This window comes from Lampetra planeri, chromosome 30, assembly GCF_965212315.1.
Source record: "Lampetra planeri chromosome 30, kcLamPlan1.2.h2, whole genome shotgun sequence".
Lineage (NCBI taxonomy): Eukaryota > Metazoa > Chordata > Hyperoartia > Petromyzontiformes > Petromyzontidae > Lampetra > Lampetra planeri.
In genome coordinates, this window is record NC_136136.1 from 6,887,882 (window position 1) to 6,912,311 (window position 24,430).

At 58.7% G+C, this 24,430-nt stretch overlaps 2 protein-coding genes across 7 annotated transcripts in view; one reads left to right on the forward strand and one right to left on the reverse strand.

The window, feature by feature from the left end:
• SPTBN5 (spectrin beta, non-erythrocytic 5) overlaps positions 1-10,026 on the forward strand; it is a 48,294-nt gene extending 38,268 nt beyond the window's left edge. For 2 of the 4 annotated variants that reach the window (XM_078608589.1, XM_078608590.1), the window contains exons 59-73: positions 117-306; positions 443-619; positions 770-874; positions 1,028-1,888; positions 2,122-2,199; positions 2,594-2,680; positions 3,217-3,308; positions 3,911-3,996; positions 4,126-4,204; positions 4,610-4,687; positions 5,293-5,354; positions 6,086-6,160; positions 7,044-7,145; positions 7,717-7,769; positions 8,185-10,026. In XM_078608589.1, coding sequence (XP_078464715.1) covers positions 117-306; positions 443-619; positions 770-874; positions 1,028-1,888; positions 2,122-2,199; positions 2,594-2,680; positions 3,217-3,308; positions 3,911-3,996; positions 4,126-4,204; positions 4,610-4,687; positions 5,293-5,354; positions 6,086-6,160; positions 7,044-7,145; positions 7,717-7,769; positions 8,185-8,274 — 2,215 coding nt within the window. In that variant the 3' untranslated portion in view covers positions 8,275-10,026. The remainder of the gene's footprint in view (positions 1-116; positions 307-442; positions 620-769; positions 875-1,027; positions 1,889-2,121; positions 2,200-2,593; positions 2,681-3,216; positions 3,309-3,910; positions 3,997-4,125; positions 4,205-4,609; positions 4,688-5,292; positions 5,355-6,085; positions 6,161-7,043; positions 7,146-7,716; positions 7,770-8,184) is intronic. The other 2 variants (XM_078608591.1, XM_078608592.1) reach the window with 2 other exon arrangements.
• A 506-nt stretch (positions 10,027-10,532) lies between these two features.
• Positions 10,533-24,391, reverse strand: LOC144728883 (fermitin family homolog 2-like). Of its 3 annotated transcripts, none has more exons than XM_078608595.1 (17): positions 24,281-24,391; positions 20,720-20,885; positions 19,382-19,615; positions 18,396-18,530; positions 17,879-18,101; positions 17,442-17,544; positions 17,154-17,261; positions 16,901-17,032; positions 16,679-16,728; positions 16,391-16,509; positions 16,177-16,283; positions 15,511-15,627; positions 14,278-14,382; positions 14,008-14,028; positions 13,341-13,465; positions 12,793-12,934; positions 10,533-11,774 (listed from the first exon to the last, which is right to left on the reverse strand). In XM_078608595.1, exons 2-17 carry the CDS (start codon positions 20,877-20,879, stop codon positions 11,601-11,603), a joined length of 2,055 nt encoding a protein of 684 aa, XP_078464721.1. In that variant the 5' UTR covers positions 20,880-20,885; positions 24,281-24,391; the 3' UTR covers positions 10,533-11,600. The 3 variants fall into 3 exon arrangements, with proteins under 3 accessions (XP_078464721.1, XP_078464719.1, XP_078464720.1); XM_078608593.1 differs by having other exon boundaries at positions 24,202-24,347; XM_078608594.1 differs by lacking the exon at positions 24,281-24,391 and adding an exon at positions 23,684-23,934.
• Positions 24,392-24,430: the final 39 nt, after the last annotated feature.

Sequence of the window (24,430 nt, forward strand, 5' to 3'; positions counted from 1 at the left end):
TGTCAGTGTCACAGTGTCACCGGTCGCAGTGCCAGTGTCAAAATGTAAATGTCACAGGATCACAGGGTCACGGTGTTGGCGCTGAGCGGGTGCCCGTTGTGCGTGGCGGTGCGCAGGCTGTGGGCGGGCGAGGTGAACGTACAGATGGCCGGGGCCGAGCTGGGCAGCGGCGTCACGGGGGCGGAGGAGGCGCTGGCGCGGCACAAGGAAGTCCTCGCCGACGTCGAGCGCCAGCTCGCCCGCTTCGCCGCGCTCAAGCGGGGAGCGCAGGAGCTCATGCGGCCCGAGCACACGCACCACGAGGAGGTGCGGGTGCCATCCCACGACCCCGCCAGGCGCCGGAACCCGACCCTCGCGTGCGAGCGCGTGTTTACGCGTACGTGCGAGCGCGCGTGCGAGCGCGTGTTTACGCGTGCGTGCGTGTGTGCTCGCGCGTGCACAGATCGTCTACGAGACGGAGGACGTGGAGGTGGTGCTCTTGCGAGTCCAGGAAAACTGGGACGAACGCCACGAGCTGCTCACGCGCAACCTGCAGCTGCAGCTGCTGCGTCGCAAGTTGGAGCAGTCGGACAGCTGGCTGGCCACGCGAGAGGGCCTGTTGACAGACGGCGACCTCGGGGTTAGTCCTTTGCCACGCTTTCACAGCCCCCGCAAGTCCTCTCGCTCCGTCTCCTCTCTCTCCGTGCACTCTCTCTCTCTCTCCGTCCATCCTCTCTGGCCTTCGACGTGCTCGTTCTGCAGCGCGATGCCCGTGCCGCGCGGCGTGCAGGACTCGCTGCACGGGGTGGAGGAGCTGCTGAAGCAGCTCGAGGACCTGGAGAGCACCATGTTGGAGCAGGAGGACCACTTCGTACATCTGGCACAGGAGCTGCAGGTGAGCGCATTCAACTCTCGCGGAATATTTTCCACGTCGCCCGCTCGACAGCAGCGGGTGACACTTGGCCGATAGCCGCAGCGAGATAGCGACGAGAGGAGCGAGGAACTCCGTGCGGGTCGCTGACACTGACGCACCCGCCGGCGCGCGCAGTCCCAACAGGTCGACCTGGAGACGCGGAACGAGGACGAGCGGCGCCGGCGGAAGGCGCGCGCCGAGCACAAGCGCGACCCGGGCAAGGTGGCGCGCTCGCGCTCGCGTTCGCGCGGCGCCTCGACGCGCCGCACGCCGTCCAACCGCCGCACGCCGCCCACGCGCTCCGGCTCGGCGGCCGAGAGGGCCAAGCGGCAGCCGGCGCGCCGCTCGTCGTCGTCGTCGTCCGGCGCCGAGAACGGCGAGCACGCCGGCCCCCTGGCGCCGACGCGCCTCGTCCTCCAGAGGCCGGCGCTCAACCTGGCCCGCCGGCCGCGCGACCCCGACAGCGACGACGGATCGAGCCGCGGCCGCCCGCAAGACCTCCGGAAGCCGCCGACGCCGGGCGCCGCGACCGCCGCCAAGAGGCCTTCGTTTAAAGTCGGCAAGCCGGGCACCCCGGACGGGAAGCCCGCGAAGGAGCTCCGTCGTCGCGCCGACGCCTCACCCGAGAGGCGCCGCGCCGAGCCCTCCCGTGGGGACTCCTCGCCCGAGAGGCCCCTCGTGGAGCGCGACGGCGGAAGCTCCCGTCCGGAGACGCCCCAGAGGGAGCGGCCGGTCGCCGATATCTCCTCCGAGAGGCCCGCGGCGGAGCTCCATGTGGAGCCCTTCTCCTCCTCGAGCACGTTCTCACGTGGGTCCTCCTCCAGGCGGAGCAGCCGCTCCGGAGCCGGAGGCATCCTCACGGTCGGCTCCATGGATTCGCTCAGCCCGAGCTGGAGCTCCAAGGATGGCGCGAACCCGGGGTCCCGGCGCCCCTCCGTGCCCCTGGTGAAGTGGGGGTCGCGAGATAGCGTCTCGGCCAACGACTCCTCGTCCGAGGTAATTCTCTGCGAGGGGACGGCGTGAGGATGATGGGAGGGGTGCCGATGTGACGATGGTGCAATGATGTTGATGGGAGAAGCGATGATGGCGAAGGTGACGATGCGATGATGGTGTGATGATGATATGATGATGGGAAAGGCGACGTTGAGAGGAGTGACGGCGTGATGATGGTGTGATGACGGTGATGGGAGAGGTGATGACGGGGGAGTCGCGTGTGCGTGTGTTTGTAGGCGCGTGGCGATTTGCCGCTCTTAAGGGGGCAACTGGAGAGGAAGCAGGAATACCTTCCCGGCGGCAAGAGGGTCCCGGTGAGGAGTCTGAGTGTGGATGTGGTGAGCGTGTGGTGAGTGCGTGATGTGCGTGTGGTGAGCGTGTGGAGAGCGAGTGGCGAGCGAGTGGGCGTGCGCATCTTGTGAGCGAGTGGGCGTGTGGTGTGTGGTGGGCATGTGGTGAGCATGTGGTGAGCGTGTGGTGAGTGTGTGGTGAGTGCGTGGTAGGTGTGTGTTTGAGCATGTGGTGAGCATGTGGTGAGCGTGTGGTGAGCGTGTGGTGAGCGTGTGGTGAGCGTGTGGTGAGCGCGTGGTGAGAGCGTGGTGAGCGCGTGTTGAGCGCGTGGTGAGCGCGTGGTGAGCGCGTGGTGAGCGCGTGGTGAGCGCGTGGTGAGTGCGTGGTGAGCGTGTGGTGAGCGCTGTGTTCTCTCAGGCCCTGCAGCGCTCGTGGGCCTCGTGCTTCGTGTCGGTGGCGAACGGGAAAATCTTCTTCTTCAAAGACAAGTCCGAGGCTCCTTTGGTAACGCTCACCCTGGCTCCCACACAGCCGCTCACTCACCCCGTCAATCGCTCAATCACTCGCTCGCCGCTCACGCGCGCCGGCGTGTGTCTGTGGGCATCTGTGCGTCCGTGTGAATTCACGTGTGACTGTGTGCATGAGCGTCTACGCGTGTCTCTGGGTGTCTGTACGTTGTGCATCTGTGCTTGTGCGTGTGTATATTGTTACGTGTGTCCCTGTGTGTCCGCGTGTGCCCGTGTGGCCACGTACTTGCGTGTGTGCAGCGGTGAGCGTTCGTGTCGTGGTGGGCGCGCTGCTAACCGCCTGAGTTAGATTCCTGCTCAGGGCCAACATCAGTGGGTCAACTCGGCCCTAAATAAGTACATCGTGTCGTGTGTAAACATCAGCACGGGGGAAACAAATGCGGCTGGGTGTAGTGCTGGTCACCCACTCCCTCGTGTGCCTTTTCAGTTTTAAAAGGTGCTCGCGAAAATAGCACTTGCCCTGACAGTCCGTTAAGGCTCTACGGGGGAACTTTGTCTTTGTGCGTGTTGCAGAGCACGTCGCGGAGCCTGGGCCAGAGCCTCGTGGGCACGCGGTGCGAGGTGGCCTACGACTACACCAAGAAGCCTCACGTCTTCCGACTCAAGTACGTCGCCACCTGCTCGTCAAACCACCTCATCGCCACCTCGCCACCACCTCTCCTCACTTCCCGTTGGGCTCACTTAAGTCGCAAAGTCCACCAGAACATCCGTTCAGCCTCTCACCGCCAGTGAACCTTCCTGTGACTTCCACCTCTGCTTTGTAGATTCACAGATGCCCATATACTCACAGAGATGTCCAGAGACTCACACAGAGACCCATAGACTCACACAGAGGCCCACAGACTCACACAGAGACCCATAGACTCACACAGAGACCCATAGACTCACACAGAGACACATAGACTCACACAGAGACCCATAGACTCACACAGAGGCCCATATACTCACAGAGATGCCCAGAGACTCACACGGAGGCCCATAGACTCACACAGAGGCCCACAGACTCACACAGAGACCCATAGACTCACACAGAGGCCCATACACTCACACAGAGACCCATAGACTCACACAGAGACCCATAGACTCACACAGAGACCCATAGACTCACACAGAGACCCATAGACTCACACTGAGAGCGAGACTCACGCTGAGAGCCCTAGACTCACTTTCCCACTTTTCTGACCCTCATCACCACCTCCCCTCGCAGGCTGGCGGACGGGGCTGAGTACCTGTTCGTCGCACCCTCCCAGCAGGAGCTCGACGCCTGGACGAGCGGCATCACCAAGCACGTCCGTGAGTGCGCGACCGCCGAGTGGCGCTCCCCCCCCCTACCGCCGCCGGTGCGGCTCCCCTCTCGCTCCCGGCGATCCGTAGACTCGCGCGCGCCGCCCTCACGCGGGGCGTCCGCCCGTTGCCTTGCAGGAGCCTGCTCCAGGACGCCGAGTCTCAAGGAGAAGTCGCAGTCGTTGGACATTCTCGGGCCACAGCGAGCCTCCGCGAGGTCGGTGGAACACCCGGCCGCGTGTGTGCGTGTGCGCATGTGCGTGTGCGCGTATGTGTGTGCTTGCGCGTGTGAGTTCCAGTGGTGTCGCGGCGGTTAGCGCGGTGTGCTTTCGAACCCGGCATCCCGAGTTCGATTCCAGCCCACGGCCAACATCGGTGGCAAATATCTGAACAGTTCCTGGGCCTCGTCGAGGTCGGCACGGCCCTAAAACATCAGCACTGGGGAGACAAAGGCGGACGGGTGTGGCACTGGCCATCCACCCTCTGGTGTGCCATGTGGACTTTCATAGGTGCTCGTGAACAGCACTTGCCTCAACAGCCAGCAGAGGCTATACGGGGCGGCGGGGGGGGGGAATCTTTGTCTTTGCTCTATTGTTATATCGTTCTTCCATTGCGGTGCAAGCGTGAGCAGGGATAACAATGCAAACGGACCCCCCATGCCCACTCCTCGAGCACGGAGCACCAGCAGCAGCACCAACAGGTGCCTCCTCGCACTCACACTTGCTCACCTGGGGCGCTCTCATCTTGCATTGGGTACACGTGGGCATGCACGGGCGCCTACGAGTGAGCAGCTTCTATTTGGCCGGATAGAGGGGGATAAACAGGTGCTGCATGAGCTAGAGTGGAGATGGGTCGATGCGGAGGACGTGGAGCTGAGTGGACTTTGCCGACGACTGGTACCAGCGGTGTCAAGATCGGCCACTGTGGCGAGCAGAGCGCCGGGTGGCTAAAAAGCAGAAAGTTGGCGCAGTAAAGAGCACAGGTGGTGCATTTGCTGATCATCTGTTAGCCAACCCATGGCACCTGGGTCTATCCCGTGACCTTCTGTCAGCGGGCTGCGCGATGAACCCAGATTAACACCAGTGACGTTTATCTGAAACGGTCCTGGGTCTCCCCTAGGTCAACTCAGCCCGGTTTGGTGTGATAAAGGCGGTCGGGCATGGTGCTGGCCACCCACCCCCTCGTGTGCAGTGCCCGCCTTCATAGGTGCTCGCTAACATCACTCGCCCCAAAATTCTGTTAAGGCTACACGGGGGATCTTTGTCTTGGTGTGAACTTGTACGTGTGTGCGTGCGACTCTGCCAGAGGGGTTGAGCTGGATCCGGAGCCAACCCGGACCTCGCGGGGCATCCCCTCGACAGACAGCGGTGCGTGGTGTGGCCGGCGCTTTCCGTGTCGTCGCCATCCTCCGTCTTGCGCCCTCCTGTCCCACCGCACGCACGCGAGGCTTCGCTCTTCACGCCTAAACGCTCTCTGCCTCCATTGCTGCCCTGACCTACTGGAGTCATCCTTGTTCAAATTGTTTTTCTCTCACTTTGTTCCGCTCCCGTTCGTTCCGCCCTTCGCGCTCCCCTCTCGGCCTCCTCGGCCTATCGCCGGCGCTCGTTCTCGCAGAGGTCAAGTCCCGTCGATTCGCCGCTCTCCGAGCCGTTGCTCTCCCCGCGGTCGCGGGCCGAGCCCGGGAACGCGGTGACCTGTCCCTGTGGCATCGCGCACCTCCACCCACTGTCCACCTCCCGCCAGTGCTCGCACCGACGCCTCGCCACGCCTCTTCGCACCGTGTCACACCTGGCCGCACTACGGCTCTTCCCTACTTGAGCTCATTCTCCTGACCGACGCCGGCCGGGCGAGGGGGACTGTTCAGACACTTTATGGACACTCATTCCTAGCACCTGCTCGTGCCACCACCTGCAATCACAACACCCGAAGCGGAGTTCGCTGCCAGCCTGAGCTTGCTACGCTACCGGCCTCTGGTCCTGATCGGGTTGCGGTCAGTGTGTTTTTTTTTTTTTTTGCGAGTTTAACAACGTTAAGTGATCGCAAGCATCTCGTTTTCTCCTTCCACTCCGCCTCCCTCCTCCCCGGCCCACCGACGCAGGCGTCAGCATAAGGAGAACCTCCCGGGGCAGCACCTCTCGTGAAGAAGCTCCGTCGCGCCGCTCCTACGCCGCGGGTGAATACGAGACCACGGGGACACACGCTGGGGCCCCTCCACCACCACCGCCCCCCCCCCCCCATCTCCTCCACCTAATGGCCTCGTTAGCCATCCGTAAGCGTGTAGATGCACAACTGAGGTTGACGTGAAACAAACGTAATCTTGTGGTGCTGCAACATTACTCGACACGTTCGTCAAGAGCGCCGCCATGAAATAGGAAAGGATCTATAGCAGGCTACGTTTCAGACAGTGGCCCATCTTCAAATCGGAGACGGAGAGAGAGGGCCAGAGAGGTTCTCCGGGTGGACAGGTCTCCAGGCAGCATCTGACGCACCATCGTTGGGGCTCCAGCTGGGCCAGCCGGGGGGGGGGGGGGGGGGGGGACCGGGAAGAGGCGGGTGGCCAATCGGATCCATCCCACGAGGGCCAGGTAGGTGGCCGTGGGGTGCGCCCCCCCCCCCGCCCATTTCCGACTGTCTCAAAGGTCTGAGTGATACATTTTGTTTATTTCAGCAGGAAGGGCCAAATTAGCTGTTTGGCTCGACTTCATAGGCATCCCCAGTTTGAGTGACCCCAAGAGTCTGAGTGACCCCATGAGTCTGAGTGACCCCATGGGTCTGAGTGACCCCAAGAGTCTGAGTGACCCCAAGAGTCTGAGTGACCCCATGAGTCTGAGTGACCGCAAGAGTCCGAGTGACCCCAAGAGTCCGAGTGACCCCATGAGTCTGAGTGACCCCAAGAGTCCGAGTGACCCCAAGAGTCCGAGTGACCCCATGGGTCCGAGTGACCCCATGAGTCCGAGTGACCCCATGGGTCCAAGTGACCCCAAGAGTCTGAGTGACCCCATGGGGTCTGAGTGACCCCATGGGTCTGAGTGACCCCACGTCGGTTTCTCTCCCAGATGCCGTTGACGGGTCAGGGAAGCGCCGGGCGGCCCCGGTGGCCCAGAAGCCCCCGCTGCTGTCAGTGCCGTCGCTCACCCCGCGGAGCTCGGCACTCACAGGTGGGCACGGCGTGACAAGGGTGGCGGGTGACGAGGGTGGCGGGTGACGACGGTGACGGGTGACGTGGGTGGCGGGTGACGAGGGTGGCGGGTGACGAGGGTGGCGGGTGACGAGGGTGGCGGGTGACGAGGGTGGCGGGTGACGTGGGTGGCGGGTGACGAGGGTGGCGGGTGACGAGGGTGGCGGGTGACGAGGGTGGCGGGTGACGAGGGTGGCGGGTGACGAGGGTGGCGGGTGACGAGGGTGGCGGGTGACGTGGGTGGCGGGTGACGAGGGTGACGAGGGTGGCGGGTGACGAGGGTGGCGGGTGACGAGGGTGGCGGGTGACGAGGGTGGCGGGTGACGAGGGTGGCGAGGGTGACGAGGGTGGTGGGTGACGAGGGTGGTGGGTGACGAGGGTGGTGGGTGACGGGGGTGACGGGTGACGAGGGTGGTGTTGAGTGACGACGACGATGAGGGTGACGGATTGCGATGGCATGCGGTGCGGTGAGTGACGCGGCTAGAGAGTGTTGAGGTTGGCGAGTGTGGGGGTGACGAGGGGTGGTCGCGTGGCGTCGCCTGTGCCCTCAGATCGGCCGCTCCGCTCCCAGGCCTCCACCCTGCAGAATCCTCCCGCGAGCAAGGTGACCTCGTCACGCACACCACCTTGTCACGCCGCCTCACGGCGACTTGCCAACACTTCTCATGCTTCTTGGTTCTTTCGGTAAAGTCACGTAGAATGGAAATAATAAAATAATAAAAAAAAACATAAAAAAATCTTTTATTACGTAATTTTTTTATTATTATTTTATTATTAAAATATAAAATATTTTATTATGTTTTATTTTTATTATTTTATTATTTCCATTCTACGTGACTTTACCGAAAGAACCAAGAAGATGAATCCCTGCAGTCTCGAAAGCTTTAAATCGAAACTTCTCATGCTCTTGCGCCCTCACCGTCTCTTCACACCACCTTGCCACAGGGCCCCTCACAATACCCCACTCCGCTCATACACCTCGTGGCACCGTCTCCCTGCTCGTCACTCGTTTCCCGCAGGTCACGACCGCCGGCTCCGACTCCACGGACGAGGAGAACGACGCTCGGAGCAAGAAGGGGCGTGGCGTCTTCAACATGTTCAAGAGATGAACGCCTTCACTGCCCCCGACTGCCCCTGACTGCCCTGGACTGCCCCCCACTTCCCGTCTTCCCCAGCCCTTGCCCTGTCTTAAGGGAGTTGACGAGTTTGGTCGATTCTCGCGTGCGTGTGTTGTTTGTCGTTTGTGTCGGTTTTCCTGAGGCTCGTATCGTGATTGAGCAACGGGTCTCTCAGAGAGGACCAGAGAATCTTGTCTTTTTATCAAAATAAGTGGAGGTCACTTCTCTGCATCGAGTGTTAAGTCAGGCGCTGGCAGCGCCGTTAGATTTTATTATTGTGACATTGTTTGATAATTAACGATATTGCACACTGCCAATTACCGCAAACAATTAAGGTGAAGCCACACGGTGCCGTCAGCTCCACCCCATCCTAGATTGACATCAACCCCAGTTCCACCCCATCCCAGATTGACATCAACCCCAGCTCCACCCCATCCTAGATTGACATCAACCCCAGCTCCACCCCATCCTAGATTGACATCAACCCCAGTTCCACCCCATCCCAGATTGACATCAACCCCAGCTCCACCCCATCCTAGATTGACATCAACCCCAGCTCCACCCCATCCCAGATTGACATCAACCCCAGCTCCACCCCATCCCAGATTGACATCAACCCCAGTTCCACCCCATCCAAGATTTTTCATCAACCCCAGCTCCACCCCATCCCAGATTTACATCAACCCCAGCTCCACCCCATCCTAGATTGACATCAACCCCAGCTCCACCCCATCCCAGATTGACATCAACCCCAGTTCCACCCCATCCTAGATTGACATCAACCCCAGCTCCACCCCATCCCAGATTTATATCAACCCCAGTTCCACCCCATCCTAGATTGACATCAACCCCAGCTCCACCCCATCCCAGATTGACATCAACCCCAGTTCCACCCCATCCAAGATTTTTCATCAACCCCAGCTCCACCCCATCCCAGATTTACATCAACCCCAGCTCCACCCCATCCTAGATTGACATCAACCCCAGCTCCACCCCATCCCAGATTGACATCAACCCCAGTTCCACCCCATCCTAGATTGACATCAACCCCAGCTCCACCCCATCCCAGATTTATATCAACCCCAGTTCCACCCCATCCTAGATTGACATCAACCCCAGCTCCACCCCATCCAAGATTTTTCATCAACCCCAGCTCCACCCCATCCCAGATTTACATCAACCCCAGCTCCACCCCATCCTAGATTGACATCAACCCCAGCTCCCCCTATCCCAGATTACATCAACCCCAGTTCCACCCCATCCTAGATTACCATCACAATCCCAGCTCCACCTCAATCTCAATTTACATCACAACCCCAGCTCTACTCCCATCCCAGATTTACATCAACCCCAGTGCCAGCCAGACTCCGGCTCCGCCGCAAACTTAGGTTCACTCCAGATTACAAGACCCCCGACTCCTATCCCATGTTCCTTCTCGCTCCTCGCCGCTCCGCTCGCCCAGTGGGGCTCACCATGTGGGCAGCTCTGGATGGGTTAGCGATGGCCGATTGACGTGAACACTTCCCCCCCATCACTTTTCCGACTCCGCTTTAATTTATTTTCTGGCGACGGTTGCCGTCGCTGCTATAAAGCCGTGCGCAGCGCCGCGTGCACGACCCCCAAAGTGCCCTTGTGTGGGGTTTCCCCGCTTCATGATTTCACATTTAAGTGAAGGCATTAATCTGTATTGCATCGCGCTGATCCGTGTCAAGAGATTACGTCAATAAAGGGTGGAATTTCAAACTCCCGTGTCGTCGCCACTCAGCGTCGCGATTCGCGATGGACAAATCTGTAGTCTGCATAGGCACCCGAGGACTGTGCCATGTTTAACCTCTATGCCTATCTCCCCGTGTCCACCCTGCAAAGGAATGACTGTTGCAAACACAAAGCACCTCATGTGTTTCCCTTGTGGAAGGGAAAGCCCTTTGCTGGTTACCGTGGAGAAACATCTTCAGCTTTGATCTATTGACTGCTGAAGGCCACCCTGCAAGGTCCCGCGATGAGAGTCTATCTCGCTCCAGCACATTGGACACTTACGCATTTGTACCAACTTAAATCTCCCCGTAAGTGGCGACACAATACTCTTACCGTGTAAACACCCTCCAGTGCTGAGTAAAATCCTCCCGACGTTGAGTGCGCTGCAACTGGAGCCGTCTAAAGCCTCGCGAGCCGTCGTGACGGCCCAGCTCGCTACCGCCCGGGGTGGCGAGACGCGGGTGCGCGCCACGCCAGTGAGGACACGCGGCACGTGCTTTTGCCCTCCCGTTTATTAAAAAAGAATTCCAGTCGCAGACGCTACCCGTGCTGAGTCCTCGCCGCCAGCTTTGCCTCCGGGGGCCGGGGCTGGATTAGCAACGGGGGCTTTAGGGGCGGCAGCCGGGGGCCTTGGAGTTTTGAGGGGACCTCCAATCCAAGGGAAACAACGCATGCTGCTCTATAACGGTTCAAATGCAACACTGCAGTACCACGATACAAACTGTAGTATAGTTTGTCAATTAAAGGCATCGCATCCCTGTGTGTATCACGACCGGTGATGAAATAATCTTCGTTTTAACTTTTGATTTAGCAGTACAATTTAAACTACTTGAGCTAAAATAACAAGAGGTGGATTACGATGGAGCATTTGGTATTGAGCATGGGTGGTGGTCAATGGAAGGAATTGGGTAAACGAGGAGGAGGGGGGGGCTGTTCAAAATTATTACAGCCCCAGTCCCCCATCAAACTTGATCGGGCCTTGCCCAGGCCTCGTCTGCAATTGATGTGCGCAAAGCAGAGCCGTGCTTGCCTTCTTCTCGGATACACGAGGGAGGAGATGCAGCGACGAGGTGCGCAGCCCACAGGGGGCTAATCGCCTTCGATCGCTGGGTGCTGGATGAGGGCGAGCGAGCCAGGTCTCGCTGCAGCCTCTTGCCGAAACGTGTGATTTTGTGATCGAGTTGGAAAACTGAATAACCTCGGGGCTGCCACCCCCTGACTCAGAATCGAGGTCGTGCACGGCGGAAATAAAATACGCACCGGCCACCAGCAGCACACACGGCAGATGGACGAGGGGCACGTGCTTAGCGTATACTTAAACATGTATATACACTTTGGGGCCAAAACTAAACATACCAAGAGTAACTTTGGCCCACTTTTTTCACATTTTTGTGATAGCAACCTAAGATCGGTGGATGCATCACACAAGTCACGGTCTCTTTCGGTCGCAGTCCTGGCCACTCCAGAGTCCTGGCCACGTCACGTGCCACTTCTGGCCACCGTCGGTCCCGACCGGAGTCCCGGCCGCCATTCCCCGTGTGGCCACGCATTCCCTGGCGCCATCACTCCCGACCGCCTGTCAGCTTGTAGAAGAGCTCCTGGTCGAGCGAGTCTTCCTGGTCCTTGGCTCGCATCGACAGGAAGATGTAGCCTCCAATGAACTCGTGCACCACCTTGCAGTCGGCGGAGACGCAGCCGAACACCAGCTGCACTTCGCCGTCGAAGTCCACCATCACCTGGCGAGCGAAGGTGGGGGGGGGTGAAAGCAGCGCCGTGTGGCCACATTGGCACGACTCTCATGTGCGACCACACTAGGAGCTAAACCTCCAGGAATCTCAGGTTGGACCAAGTCGTTGGTTCCGTCAAATTATCTTAGGTGTAAGTTTCCAAGGTGGCCGACTGGCTCAAGCGGTCAGAGCGCTAATATTCAGCACCGTTGCGATCGGGGTTTCAGCTGCCCGTGATTAAACCGGGTTCTCAAGTGTGGTCAGTTGATGGTCTCAGCCCGGCCACCAATGACTGCAGCGAAAACATCTACAACATTCAAATTAGATTCCGCACTTAAAATATGGCTGAGCTACAGCTTAAATTGTTGTTAATATTGGTTTCACCGTCATGCTCCGAACAGGAAATCCAATTTAGTAGGGTGGGTGGGAAAGTGCTGCCCCCTGCTGCGTGTGGACCAGAGGGTCACTTGAAGACATCTCAAGGGGTAAAATTTCGATTTAAAGCTTTCGTGACTGCAGGGGATTCATCTTCTTGGTTCTTTCGGTAAAGTCACGTAGAATGGAAACAATAAAAATAATAAAATAAAGCATAATAAAATAATTCTCACGACGTTTCGGCTACCTGAAGACGGCTGCTTGCGTTGTAGCCGAAACGTCGTGAGAATTATTTTATTATGCTTTATTTTATTATTTTTATTGTTTCCATTCTACGTGACTTTACCGAAAGAACCAAGAAGACATCTCAAGGGGTAGTTCGGTGATATCTGCTTCACAGGCCATTGTCTGACTCCAAGGTTTGCAATGCTGCGCGAGCGATCCGGACGGTTTACTTGCCTCATGACTGGACACCGATAACACATTCGGGATAAAATTGGGGGGTGAAAATGAGAAACAAATTGCCATGTTTTCTTTAGTAATGCAAAGCGCCGACGGGACTTCGATGTGTGCTGCAGACACCGCACGCCCTCGTTTTCCAACACGGGGCGACGCACAGTGTTCGCTTTCGCCAAAGCTTCAGTCGTCGTACCTGCCGGACCTCCCAGTTCACGTTCCACTGCTTCATGTTGCTGAATCGGTACGTGCGGATTGCGTCGCCCGTGTGCGCGTCCATGCGGATCAGGCGGTTGTAGGCCACGCCCAACAGCTCGTCCCGGCGGCTACCGCGCACCCTGCCACCGCACGCCAACCACACGCCAACCACATGCATAATGCATGACCCGCGTGCGTCCACAGTGAACGCACCGAACCCTATGCAACCCCAACTATATTCTCCCGCAGTTTAAATTTTATCTCGAGGTGCTCTGGTTTCCTTCCACATAGAGTGGAAGAGAGAGTGGATGATCCACTCTATCTCTCTGGCCAATCTATGTGCTCAGGGCCATTGGCTGAAATGTCACCTATGATATATATGTTGTTGCTTTTAAGGCCACACAGTGGCACTGACGGACACATCAAGTTTTTTGGTATCTACAGCAATCAGCCGTTTTACTGCCAAGCGCAGAGGGACAGCCCTCCACGCCCGACGGCAGCACCGCGCCGTGACTCGTCATGTGAGCCCGAAGCCTCGGAACACACCGGATGAGGAAGTGCGTGAGGCCGTATTCCGGCAGCGACTGCCACGCTTGGATGAAGCGCATCTTCGCCTCGACGAGGCTCATGTGCGACACGTTCTGATGAGCCTCCAGCACCCGCGCCGTCAGCTGCATACACACGCACGCATGACCAAGCATACACGAGCACCCACGGCAACAATGATCACGACGGCCGCTGCTCGCTGCTAAGCGACGGTGACGTCGCCGCTGCGCTTGTGCCAATGCCAGGTGCACGCGAAGTCACGCGAAGTGTCAAAGGCTCATTGGCAGGAGGACACGGCACAGACCGAGGTGTTATGGGTTAACTAAACACTCTGCCAACACACACGCAAACACGCACGTGCATGCAGCTGCATTAGAATACAGTGAGTAGTGGCAATGTTAGCGTCTTCATGACATTCACCTAATTTCTTCTTGGTTCTTTCGGTAAAGTAACGTAGAAGGGACATAGTAAAATAATAAAAATAAAACATAATAAAATACAAATTATTATTTAATTATTTCCCTTCTACGTGACTTTACTGACAGAACCAAGAAGATGAATCCCTGCAGTCCCGAAAGCTTTAAATCGAAATTCACCTCTTTATCACAGTATTTATCATCGTTGTCATCATCATCGTCATCATCATCTCTAGTGCCGATACACTTACCACGTCCCTCACCGTTCCAGGCTGCAGTCGTCAAAGTAAGCGGGCAAGATGACGGGTGATCGGACGGGCAGGCGTGCAGGCGGGCGGTCAAGTCGGCGAGCGGGCAGATAAGCAGATGGTGCAGGGCGGGGCGAGAAGGCGGGCGAGCGGACAGGTGAGCGAGAGAGGAAGAAACACAGTTCACTCGTCGACACAGTGGGACGCGCAGCCCACCCCGGCCACCGCGGGCACCCCCCCCCCCCACCACGCCGTGCGCGCGGCGCTGCCAACCTGCTTGGCCTTGTGCTTCTTGAGGCAGCGGGGAGAGATGAGCGACTCGGGGTTGAAGTCGGCCGAGCCCTGCGTGAGCAGCGGCGCCGGGTCCCCGCTCACGACCTACAGGGGCGGCAGGAGGGCGGCGGCGCGGTGGTAACACTCATGCCTCACAGCAAGCAGGGCCTGGGTTCGATTCCCGACTCGGGTGCTTTTCTGTTTGTATGTTCTCTCAATGTTTTGCAGAGTGTGGGTGTGTGAGTGGAGTTTGTGTGCTCTCTCTCTCTCTCCGTGTGCTGTATGAGTTTCCTCTGGAATCGACAGCTTCCTCCCATAACAGCACAAATAAATCACACATTGTAACTGGTATTGGCCAAATATCCCAAATGATAAAAAATTACCTGAAAATTACTGAATTGAGATCACACAGTAGCAATATTGCCCTCTCATGTGAAGCCTTGGCAGGAGCCTCTTGGAAAACAGTCTTGAGACTCATCAGTGAGGCTTTCCTGGGTAAACAAGTGTAATTATAATAAGGCTACGAAGAATAGAGGCCGGAGGTGTGGGGGAAGGAAAAGGCTGCTATCCAGGCTACATGATCAGTGCATAAGGTGAGCTATGTGAACCTAGGAATTAAACCTCGACAAGATTTACGATATTCTCAGGATTAAGCGCACTTTCTCCCCTGAATATGACAGCGTGCGTGCGCATGCATGTGTGCGTGTGCGTTAACTTAACCTCAAATGTGTAACTGGTGCAGTGTGTAGTCAACATCGCCACTCGGGGGACAAATGCAGTCCGGCGTGGTGCTGGCCACCCACCCCCTCGTGTACCGTGCAGGCCTTCTTAGGTGCTCACTAACAGCACTTGCCTCAAAAGTCTGTTAAGGCTGTAAGGGGGATCTTTCTCTTTGTAGAACTTCAAATGACACTGGGCACACGTTTTGGCTGCGTCCCACTCTCCGCAGCGTACTGCAGTCCAGCCACGGGTTTGGCACGAATGAAGCCGGCAGCCACCACCGGGGCTCGGTGTGGCCAATGGGTGAGCTTATGGGTGGCTGCGCCGGTGCGGCGGGATTTGGTGTGTGACGAGGTAGCGCGGTGAGCACGATGTGGCACACAGTCAGTTACGGTTATGGACGACGCATCTACGTTGAACCTCTTTTGCACCGTACATAGCCAACCGTGCCAGTGGGAGGTGCGGGGGAAGCGACGAGAACCGCAGAACGTGAGCGCCAAGGCGAGACAGCACCTGCATCCGCAAGAAGGAGAGGATGCTGGCCACCTCCGCGTTGTAGGAGCTGTCCGCCATGGTCTTGCCCTTGGAGGCCAGCCGGCACGCCGCCATCCACGCCGCGTACTGCTTCTCCTGCACCGCCGCAGAGCGCAGACCGCACAGGTCGGGCATGGGGACGCAATGCGTAGCGGAGTCTGGCCACGAGAGACACCGCTGCTGCGCGCCATGTTACCCTTGACCAGAGGTCGCAACCGGGTACCCGATACCCGTACCCGGCCGGGTACGGGTACGGGTAGCCGTTTGCGATCCTGGTGCGGCCGGGTACGGGTACGGGTAGGCCATGAGTCACTGGTGAGTAGCCGTTTGTCACTCATTTGGGGTAGGGTACGGGTACGGGTAGGGAACGGCTACCCGTACCCAGCTGGGTACGGATACGGGTACCCATTTGCGACCCTGGTGCGGCCGCGTACGGGTAAGGAATCAAAACCCGTTTGCGATCTCTGCCCTTGACCCAAAGCCGCCGGTTTCCGAATAAAACGTGCGTGGCCACGGGCAGCTGTGATGCTTCACAGCCATATATATCTACATATTCCATCATAAATATCGGTTATTTACACAAATGTGTTGCAAAATTTTTGTCTGGAAACTGAGGGCGACTGCAGCCGGCTGCGGTGCACTCACGTTCTCACATCGCAGCCACACCTCCGTCATGCCCTCTGGCGTAGGCACCAGCAGCTTGATGTTAAACTTCTGCGCCGAAATGTTGACGTCCGGCACCACCTCGCAGCCTGCGCACACACACACACACCGCGGCACCTACATCAACGCCGCGCGCCCACGCGCCGGCACAATGAGGGGCGCGGTAAGTGAGGGGGGCCGGTGAGGGGGGCCGCACCTCGGAGGTTCATCTGCTGAGCGGGATGCGGGTCGTCTTTGGTGCGGTAGCACGACACGCAGGTGTCCTTGAACACCACCCAGTAGGTCTTGTGTCCCTTCAGCGTCAGCTTCTTGGGCCTGGGCGACAGCGCACGGGATCCGTCAAGCACGTCCAGAGGACTACCGCCGCACAGCCGGTGCTGGCCACGACACCCCATGGTCAGATACCACACCCATCACATAGCCAGTATCAGCTACCCACCATCACCACCACACGAGTGCCCTGCCACACCACCTGCTGACTCACCGGAACACCTTCAGGAAGTCCGCCAGCTCGGGGATACGGGTGATGTCGCGCTGTGAACACACGCGCGGCGCGGAGTCGTTACAAGCGGAGAGATGCACGCATGCTCGGACGCACGGACGGGTGCGGCGTGAGCGTGGGTGCAAGGAGCAAGTGGTGGACGCAGTGCGGTGTCGCGCGTGACCTAGATCTTCGCGTCCTCGCCCCACGTAATCCCCGTCTGACCTGGCCGGCCGGGGCGCCGCTGCCCTCCAGCGTGAGCTCCAGGTCATTGAGAGCGGCGTCCACCTCGTCGACGGCGCTCTCCCGCGGGCCCGTCCGCCCCTCGGCTCCCACCGACAGCTGGTTCACGTGGTACTGCAAGGTGAAACATGGCGCTGGCGTCACGGCCCACGCTACCTCTGCACCCGCCCGCCCGCCCGCCCGCCCCACCGGCGCATCGCCATCACGCCAGCGCTTCAGCCTGCTCGTTTGTCACCTGCAGGGCGGCGAACATCATCATCTCCTCGTCGGTGCACTCCACCTCCTCCAGGAGGATCGCCCACTTGGCTTGCTCGTACAGCTGGTTGATGCGGATCGCATCGTACTGCACGCACAAAAAAACAGAAAAAAGATCCCCGTATAGCCTGAACAGACTGTTGGGGCAAGTGCTGCGAGCGAGCACCTAACTTGCACGCGCACATGCTCACGGGCGATGTCACGCGCATGCGTGTCGCATCCCACGCCTGACTCCGCCCACGGTCCGGGAGGGTCAACCGGGGGTCACCTTGGGGTTGAGGTCGAAGAAGCTGTAGAACTTGAAGCGCAGCTGCAGGACTTCGTTCTCCTTCACTCCCTGCTCCATGAGGGAAGCGGACGAGTCCAGCCACCTGCACCCGCACGTGAGGGTGGGGCGGGGTGAGGGTGAGGCGCGGTGAGGGTGGGGCGTGGTGAGGGTGGGGTGTGGTGAGGGTGGGGTGCGGTGAGGGTGGGGTGCGGTGAGGGTGGGGCGCGGTGAGGGTGGGGCGCGGTGAGGTTGGGGCGTGGTGAGGGTGGGGTGCGTTAAGGGTGGGGCGCGGTGAGGTTGGGGCGCAGTGAGGTTGGGGCGCAGTGAGGGTGGGGCGTGGTGAGGGTGGGGTGTGGTGAGGGTGGGGTGCGGTGATGGTGGTTGCGGTAAGGGTGGGGTGCGGTGTACGCTGTGAGGAGCACGGTCCGTGGGCTCACCCTGCGTTCGTGCGCGCCTTGTCCGCGAGGGTGAGCGGGCGGTACATGCGGGCGAGGGCGTCGGGCGCGGGGCTGGGCAGGGCGGTGCCGAGCGAGGCCGGGTCGCGCTCCCCGAGCGGGGAGTCCCCGACCCACGTGGGGGACACGGGGCTCCCGTCGCGCACGTCGTACGTGGGCGTCGTCATCGCGTGGCCGTAGAGCCCGGGGCTGGGGTACGAACCGCCTGTCCGCGGCACGGCAAGCGTGCACGCACAAACGCACAGACGCCATCGCACACTCTCTCTCTCGCTCTTTCTTTTGTATGATGTATTTGAGAAGCCATTGACCGCGAGTTCATAACCGTGTGCGTCTGGAGTTTTGAAAAGACGTTCGATGGCGTTTAGGAAAACCTCCTTCAATCGCGCGTTTTGATGTGCCCATTGATGATCGTTGATGTGAGTGATGAATTGTACTTCACTTACTTAGCGACCCCTAGACTCACATAGAGACCCATAGACTCACATAGACCCACACTCACGTTGTGAGGCAGACGAAGTGATGAGCGGTGCATCCACCTCATCCTCAGCGTTGTTCTCGTCTGCTTTCTTCTTCTTCTTTTTGGCCGTGTCGGACATCTTCTGGAGGAGGGAAAGCTCCTCCGAGTGCCGGATGTCTGTGAAAACGAACACGCACGCCGGCGTCGGTGATGGTCTGCCAATCTCAGCCCAACCTTGCCATTACAGCTGTGGCAGCGTTGCCCCCGCTGGTTGTAGACGCAGTGCGGCCGAACGACGACAACGCCCGTGGAACTCCTGCCCAGCTGGGCCGACACAAACGATAGGTAAGGGCTCATCTCGATCCCTGGACCGGTGGTTGAGCCCGGAGCCGAATAAAACTAAAAATCCACCAGGCACAACCTCAAGCTGAAAAATAAATTTTGTTCGTGAAGCAGAAAGCGCTCCCGTGCCAGCAGGCATGTCCTTTTGTGCTCTGGTTAAGTCAAAGCTGCGCGGTGGTGGCTGTGCACGTGGCCTGTGGGGCAGCATCATGGAGGCAGCGAGGGTTGGCAGATCACCGCACACAGGTTTTGAAACTCACTTCCCGTGGGCATCGAGGAGCCATACCCTTGTATACCAGAAGGCTGTACAGCAAAACTGCGTGGATTTTCTCCAGGTGCTCTGCTTTACACCCACATGTAAGCATTCATTAATCGGCCGATAACACCCGAGCAGAGGACCGCCGAGCTTGGACCAATTTTTGGTACCGTATCACTGCGTGGCGACCTTCCCGCTCATTTGTGGTTCCTCTTGGCGAACACCGTGTGGCAGCGGTGGCGCGTTACGACTCGAAAGCGCTGTTATATTATTAGGTGCTCACACAGCCATCCCATGATGTTTTGAGAACCCTCTTGGGCCCCCTTTGGCGTTGGATCACACAACACCGAGAACAGGGACTCCCACCTCATCTACCCCATGCCAGCCCCCGTATCCCTCTCCCCCGCCCCCCGCCGCGCCCGGCACCCACTGAAGGTCCTGCAGATATCGAACACCGCCTTGAAGACGGGGTCGGAGAAGTTGGATCTCACGCGCACGACACGGGCGTTGGGCAGCTGCAGGCGCAGCAGCTTGTGCCGCGGGGTGAAGAGTAGCTGCGCGTCGGCCTGCACGCCATACTTGTCCAGCGTCCACGGCGTCTTGAGCAGCCAAAGCTTGCGACGCTCCCACCACAGCGCGTGGTCTGACCAGTCCTGCTTCACCTCTGGGCAGCCACGGGGCACAGGGACGATAGAGGATGGGTGAGCAGGTGGGCGAGAGCCACGACAGTTGACGCAGGCGCTGGTGCATGGAATTAAATGAGGCACCACCCTGTCCAATTTCCTCCCCCCCAAATTCTCATCGTATCTGAGAGCATGCTGGGCCCTATCCAGCACATGGTTCCCATGGCGGTTGCACGGCCTGAGCTTGACAACTATGCTACTGGGCTGGAAGGTTGTAGCAGGCAAGCAGACAAGTGCCAATCAGAGGAATCCAGAGGAAAAGTACTGTGCTCGCTGACCCCTGACCCCCACCAGATAGATTCCCTAAGTAAACACGACATCGGATGTGACTGCAGACTCAACCCCCTTGAGCTTACGGGTTAATTGACCACTGGGTCGAGCGGACTGCTGCACTGGGCACTTTCAGTAATTGGGCCAAACCCCAGGACTCCTTTCGGCTGTGGGAGTGGGTAACCCCAGGGTCAATGACCCCCTGCCACGGGGCATGGGGGACCCCTGAACTCACGGGCTGATCCCGGCAGCGCAGGCCATCGCAAACAAACCGAGTAATAATTACAAGAGGACTGCGCACACTCTCACACTCTCTCTCGCCCAGCCCCTGTGCGCGCCGGGAGGCCGCGCCTGAGGGGTCGGCAACCTGCGGCTCCGGAGCCGCGTGCGGCTCTTTAAGGGCCACTTCGTGACGTTTATCAAGGACCATCTCTCGATTTAAAGCTTTCGTGACTGCAGGGATTCATCTTCTTGGTTCTTTCGGTAAAGTCACGTAGAAGGGAAGTAATAAAATAATAAAAATAAAACATAATAAAATAAATCTCACGACGTTTCGGCCACAACGCAAGCAGCCGTCCTGCTTGCGTTGTGGTCGAAACCTGAGGATGGCTGCTTGCGTTGTGGCCGACACGTCGTGAGAATTATTTTATTATGTTTTATTTTTATTATTTTATTACTTCCCTTCTACGTGACTTTACCGAAAGAACCAAGAAGAAGGACCATCTCGTATTCACATGCATTGCGGCTCGTGAAAATGTTGCGTTTTTTTTACTGAACACGAAAAATATTGTGGTTGCCGTGTGGATTTGCCGTACCGAGCATCTCCACGAGGCGCAGCATGAGTCCGCCCACGTGCAGCTCGCCCGTGACTCGCAGCACCAGCCTCTGCGCCAGGTCCGTGACGAGCACGTGGAGCTCCCACGTGCCGTCCGCGTAGTGCCCGTCCGGCATGCGGATCCCCTCGGGAGTCGCCATCCTCGCCTGCGGGCACAGCAAGGCAGCCGTGGGGGGGGGGGGGGGGTTCAGAGGGAGTGTGTGAGAGAGAGCACAGCAAGGCAGCGAGTCTAAATTGGCCCCATTAGCAAATTGTTCCAAAAAATGGGTTATCAGTACCCACTCAAGGCGGAAAATGTTACCAATAATTGTATTGCAGCACTTCAGCTCTAGATCACTAATAGCTGCGATAGCAAGGTCAGCGCGGTCGCCTGTTTATGAGCACAGCGTCTTACACCGACGTCCCTGTACGTTTAATAGACAATATAATGCTGGCAATACAAACGAATGTGATGTGAAACATGTACGGAATACGACAATAGATATGAAATACGTCTATAAAACACAAGAATAGACGCGAAGCTTTCTGCCCGTGGTGGGCACTGCCCATGGGGTAGATGCAGTACCGTACTCGTATCATTTGCCACACAAAGTGCTACCAAGCTAATCATCTCCCCACGGTGATTCGAGGGCTCAAGACGAGAAACGGCATTGTGGCGCCCTGGTGTCCATCTCGCCTGCAATGTTGTAATGGTACCCGGACATCAATACGGGCCCTCCTGGCTGACAGACGGACGGATGGACGGACCGAATCACGCAGTGACCATCAATCTGTGTGTCTGAGAAGGGCCTCTTGTTGTGTGATTTTATGGAGCGACTGTGCAAGTCGCCACAGCCATTAGGGCTGTGTACGCGTACACCCTTTCCCACAAAGACACACAGATGTAGCTCTCAACACGCAAAGCCGCCCACTACACATACAATGACAACGATTCCCTGTCTAGCCTGAACAGACTGTTGTAGAAAGTGCTGTTAGCGAGCACCTATGAAGGCCGGCACGGCAGACGAGGGGGTGGGTGGCCAGCACCACGCCCGGCCGCCTTTATCTCCCCGGTGGCGATGTTTACACACCGCACTGGCTACTCATGTGAGGTTGAGTCGACCTAGGGGAGGCCCAGGGCCGATTCAGATATTCGTCACTGGTGTTGACCGTGAGCGGGAATCGAACTCGGGTTGCCGTACACACAGTTACATACACACAGTTATTATCATACAAACGCACGTAGTTTTCACTACACGCACTCTCAACCTTACACACACACACCTCACTCCCTTACATACTCACAGTCAGACCATGACTACAAGACGCAAAACACCCTCACTACACAGCCAGACAAGACGCACACACACCCTCACCACACACACACACACACCCTCACCACACACACACCCTCACCACACACACACACACCCTCACCACACACACACACACCCTCACCACACACACACACTCTCTCCACGCACACACCCTCACCACACACACACTCTCTCCACACAGCCACACAAGACGCACACACACCTTCACCACACACACACACACCCTCACCACACACACACTCTCACCACGCACACCCTCACCACACACACACTCTCTCCACACAGCCACACAAGACGCACACACACTCTCACCACGCACACACCCTCACACACACACACCCTCACCACACACACACACACCCTCACCACACACACACACTCTCTCCACGCACACACCCTCACCACACACACACTCTCTCCACACAGCCACACAAGACGCACACACACCCTCACCACACACACACACACCCCCTCACCACACACACACTCTCACCACGCACACACCCTCACCACACACACACTCTCTCCACACAGCCACACAAGACGCACACACACTCTCACCACGCACATACCCTCACCACACACACACCCTCACCACACACACACACACCCTCACCACACACACACACTCTCTCCACACAGCCACACAAGACGCACACTCTCACCACAGGTCCACCAAACACACACCCTCGCCTTACACACACGCGAATATCCTCATACACGCATACCTCACCACACACCCATACCCCCACCACACACCCTCACCACACACACACACTCCCCCACCACACACACTCCCCCACCACACACATACCCTCACCACACACACACACCCTCACCACACATCCTGACCACACACACACACCCTCACCATACACACACACACCCTCACCACACACATACACTCCCCCACACACACACACACTCCCCCACCACACACACTCCCCCACCACACACACACCATCACCACACTCCCCCACCACACACACACACATCCTCACCACACACACACACCACACACGCACATACACCTTCACCACACACACACCCTCACCACACACACACCCTCACCACATACACACGCTCACCACACACACCCTCACCACACACACACCCTCACCACACACACCACACACACACTCCCCCACCACACACACATCCTCACCACACACACACACTCCCCACACATCCACACTCCCCCACCACACACACACACTCCCCCACCACACACACGCCCCCACCACACACTCACTCACACCACACACACACACACTCACCACACACACACCCCCATCACACACACCCCACACACACACACACACACCCACCACACACACACCACACACACACCCTCACCACACACACACCCCCACCACACACACACACCACACACACACCCCCACCACACACACCACACACACACCACACACACACCCTCACCACACACACACCCCCACCACCCACACACTCACTACACACACACACCACACACACTCCCCCACCACACACCCTCAGCACATACGCACCACACACACTCACCACACACCCTCATCACACACACATCCTCACCACACACACAGCACACACACACACTCACCACACACCCTCACCACACCACAAACACAAACCGCTTCAGTGCTGTCGGGGGGACGCCGCGTACAATGGCTCCGCGTCAATGGGAGGGAGTGCGGACGGGGAGTGACAGCTGCTGCCTCTCGAGCCAAGCCCTGCCCGCTCCTCCTGCCCGCTCCTCCTGCCTCTGCCTCCTGTCTCTGCCTCCGGTCCTCCCCGCGTCTCCCCCGCCGCCGTCTCCCCGCGTCTCCCGTCTGTCCGCCCGCGTGAAACCCGTGCGGCGCACCGCGCGTCACGCAGCCCACGGTCGCCCTCGCCGGGAGGAGAAGACCTTCGCTCCCCTCCTCCTCCCCCCCTCCTCCTCCCTCTCCACCCCCTCCTCCACCCCCCCTCCTCCCCCCCCTCCTCCCCCCCCCTCCTCCCCCCCCCTCCTCCCCCCCTCCTCCCCTCCTCCTCCCCCCCTCCTCCTCCCCCCCTCCTCCCCCCCTCCTCCCCCCCTCCTCCTCCCCCCCTCCTCCCCCCCTCCTCCTCCCCTGCTCCCCCCCATCTCCTCCTCCCCCCGAGCGGACCCTACCATGGGGCCCCCTGCACAGGGCGCTCAGTCCCCTGCGGAGCAGAGGGGGCACCCGGCACGCGGCCACGTGGTTCTCTACCCGCGGCGACGGACGCGAAGTCTCGGGGCGGGCAGCAGTCGCGAGGGCAGCGGCGCTCCTCGTATCGCTCCTCGCCTCTCACTCCGCTCCCTCGTCTCGTCTCGTGCTTCCCCACCCCCCACCTCGTCCCCATGCTCCCTCCCCCTCGCT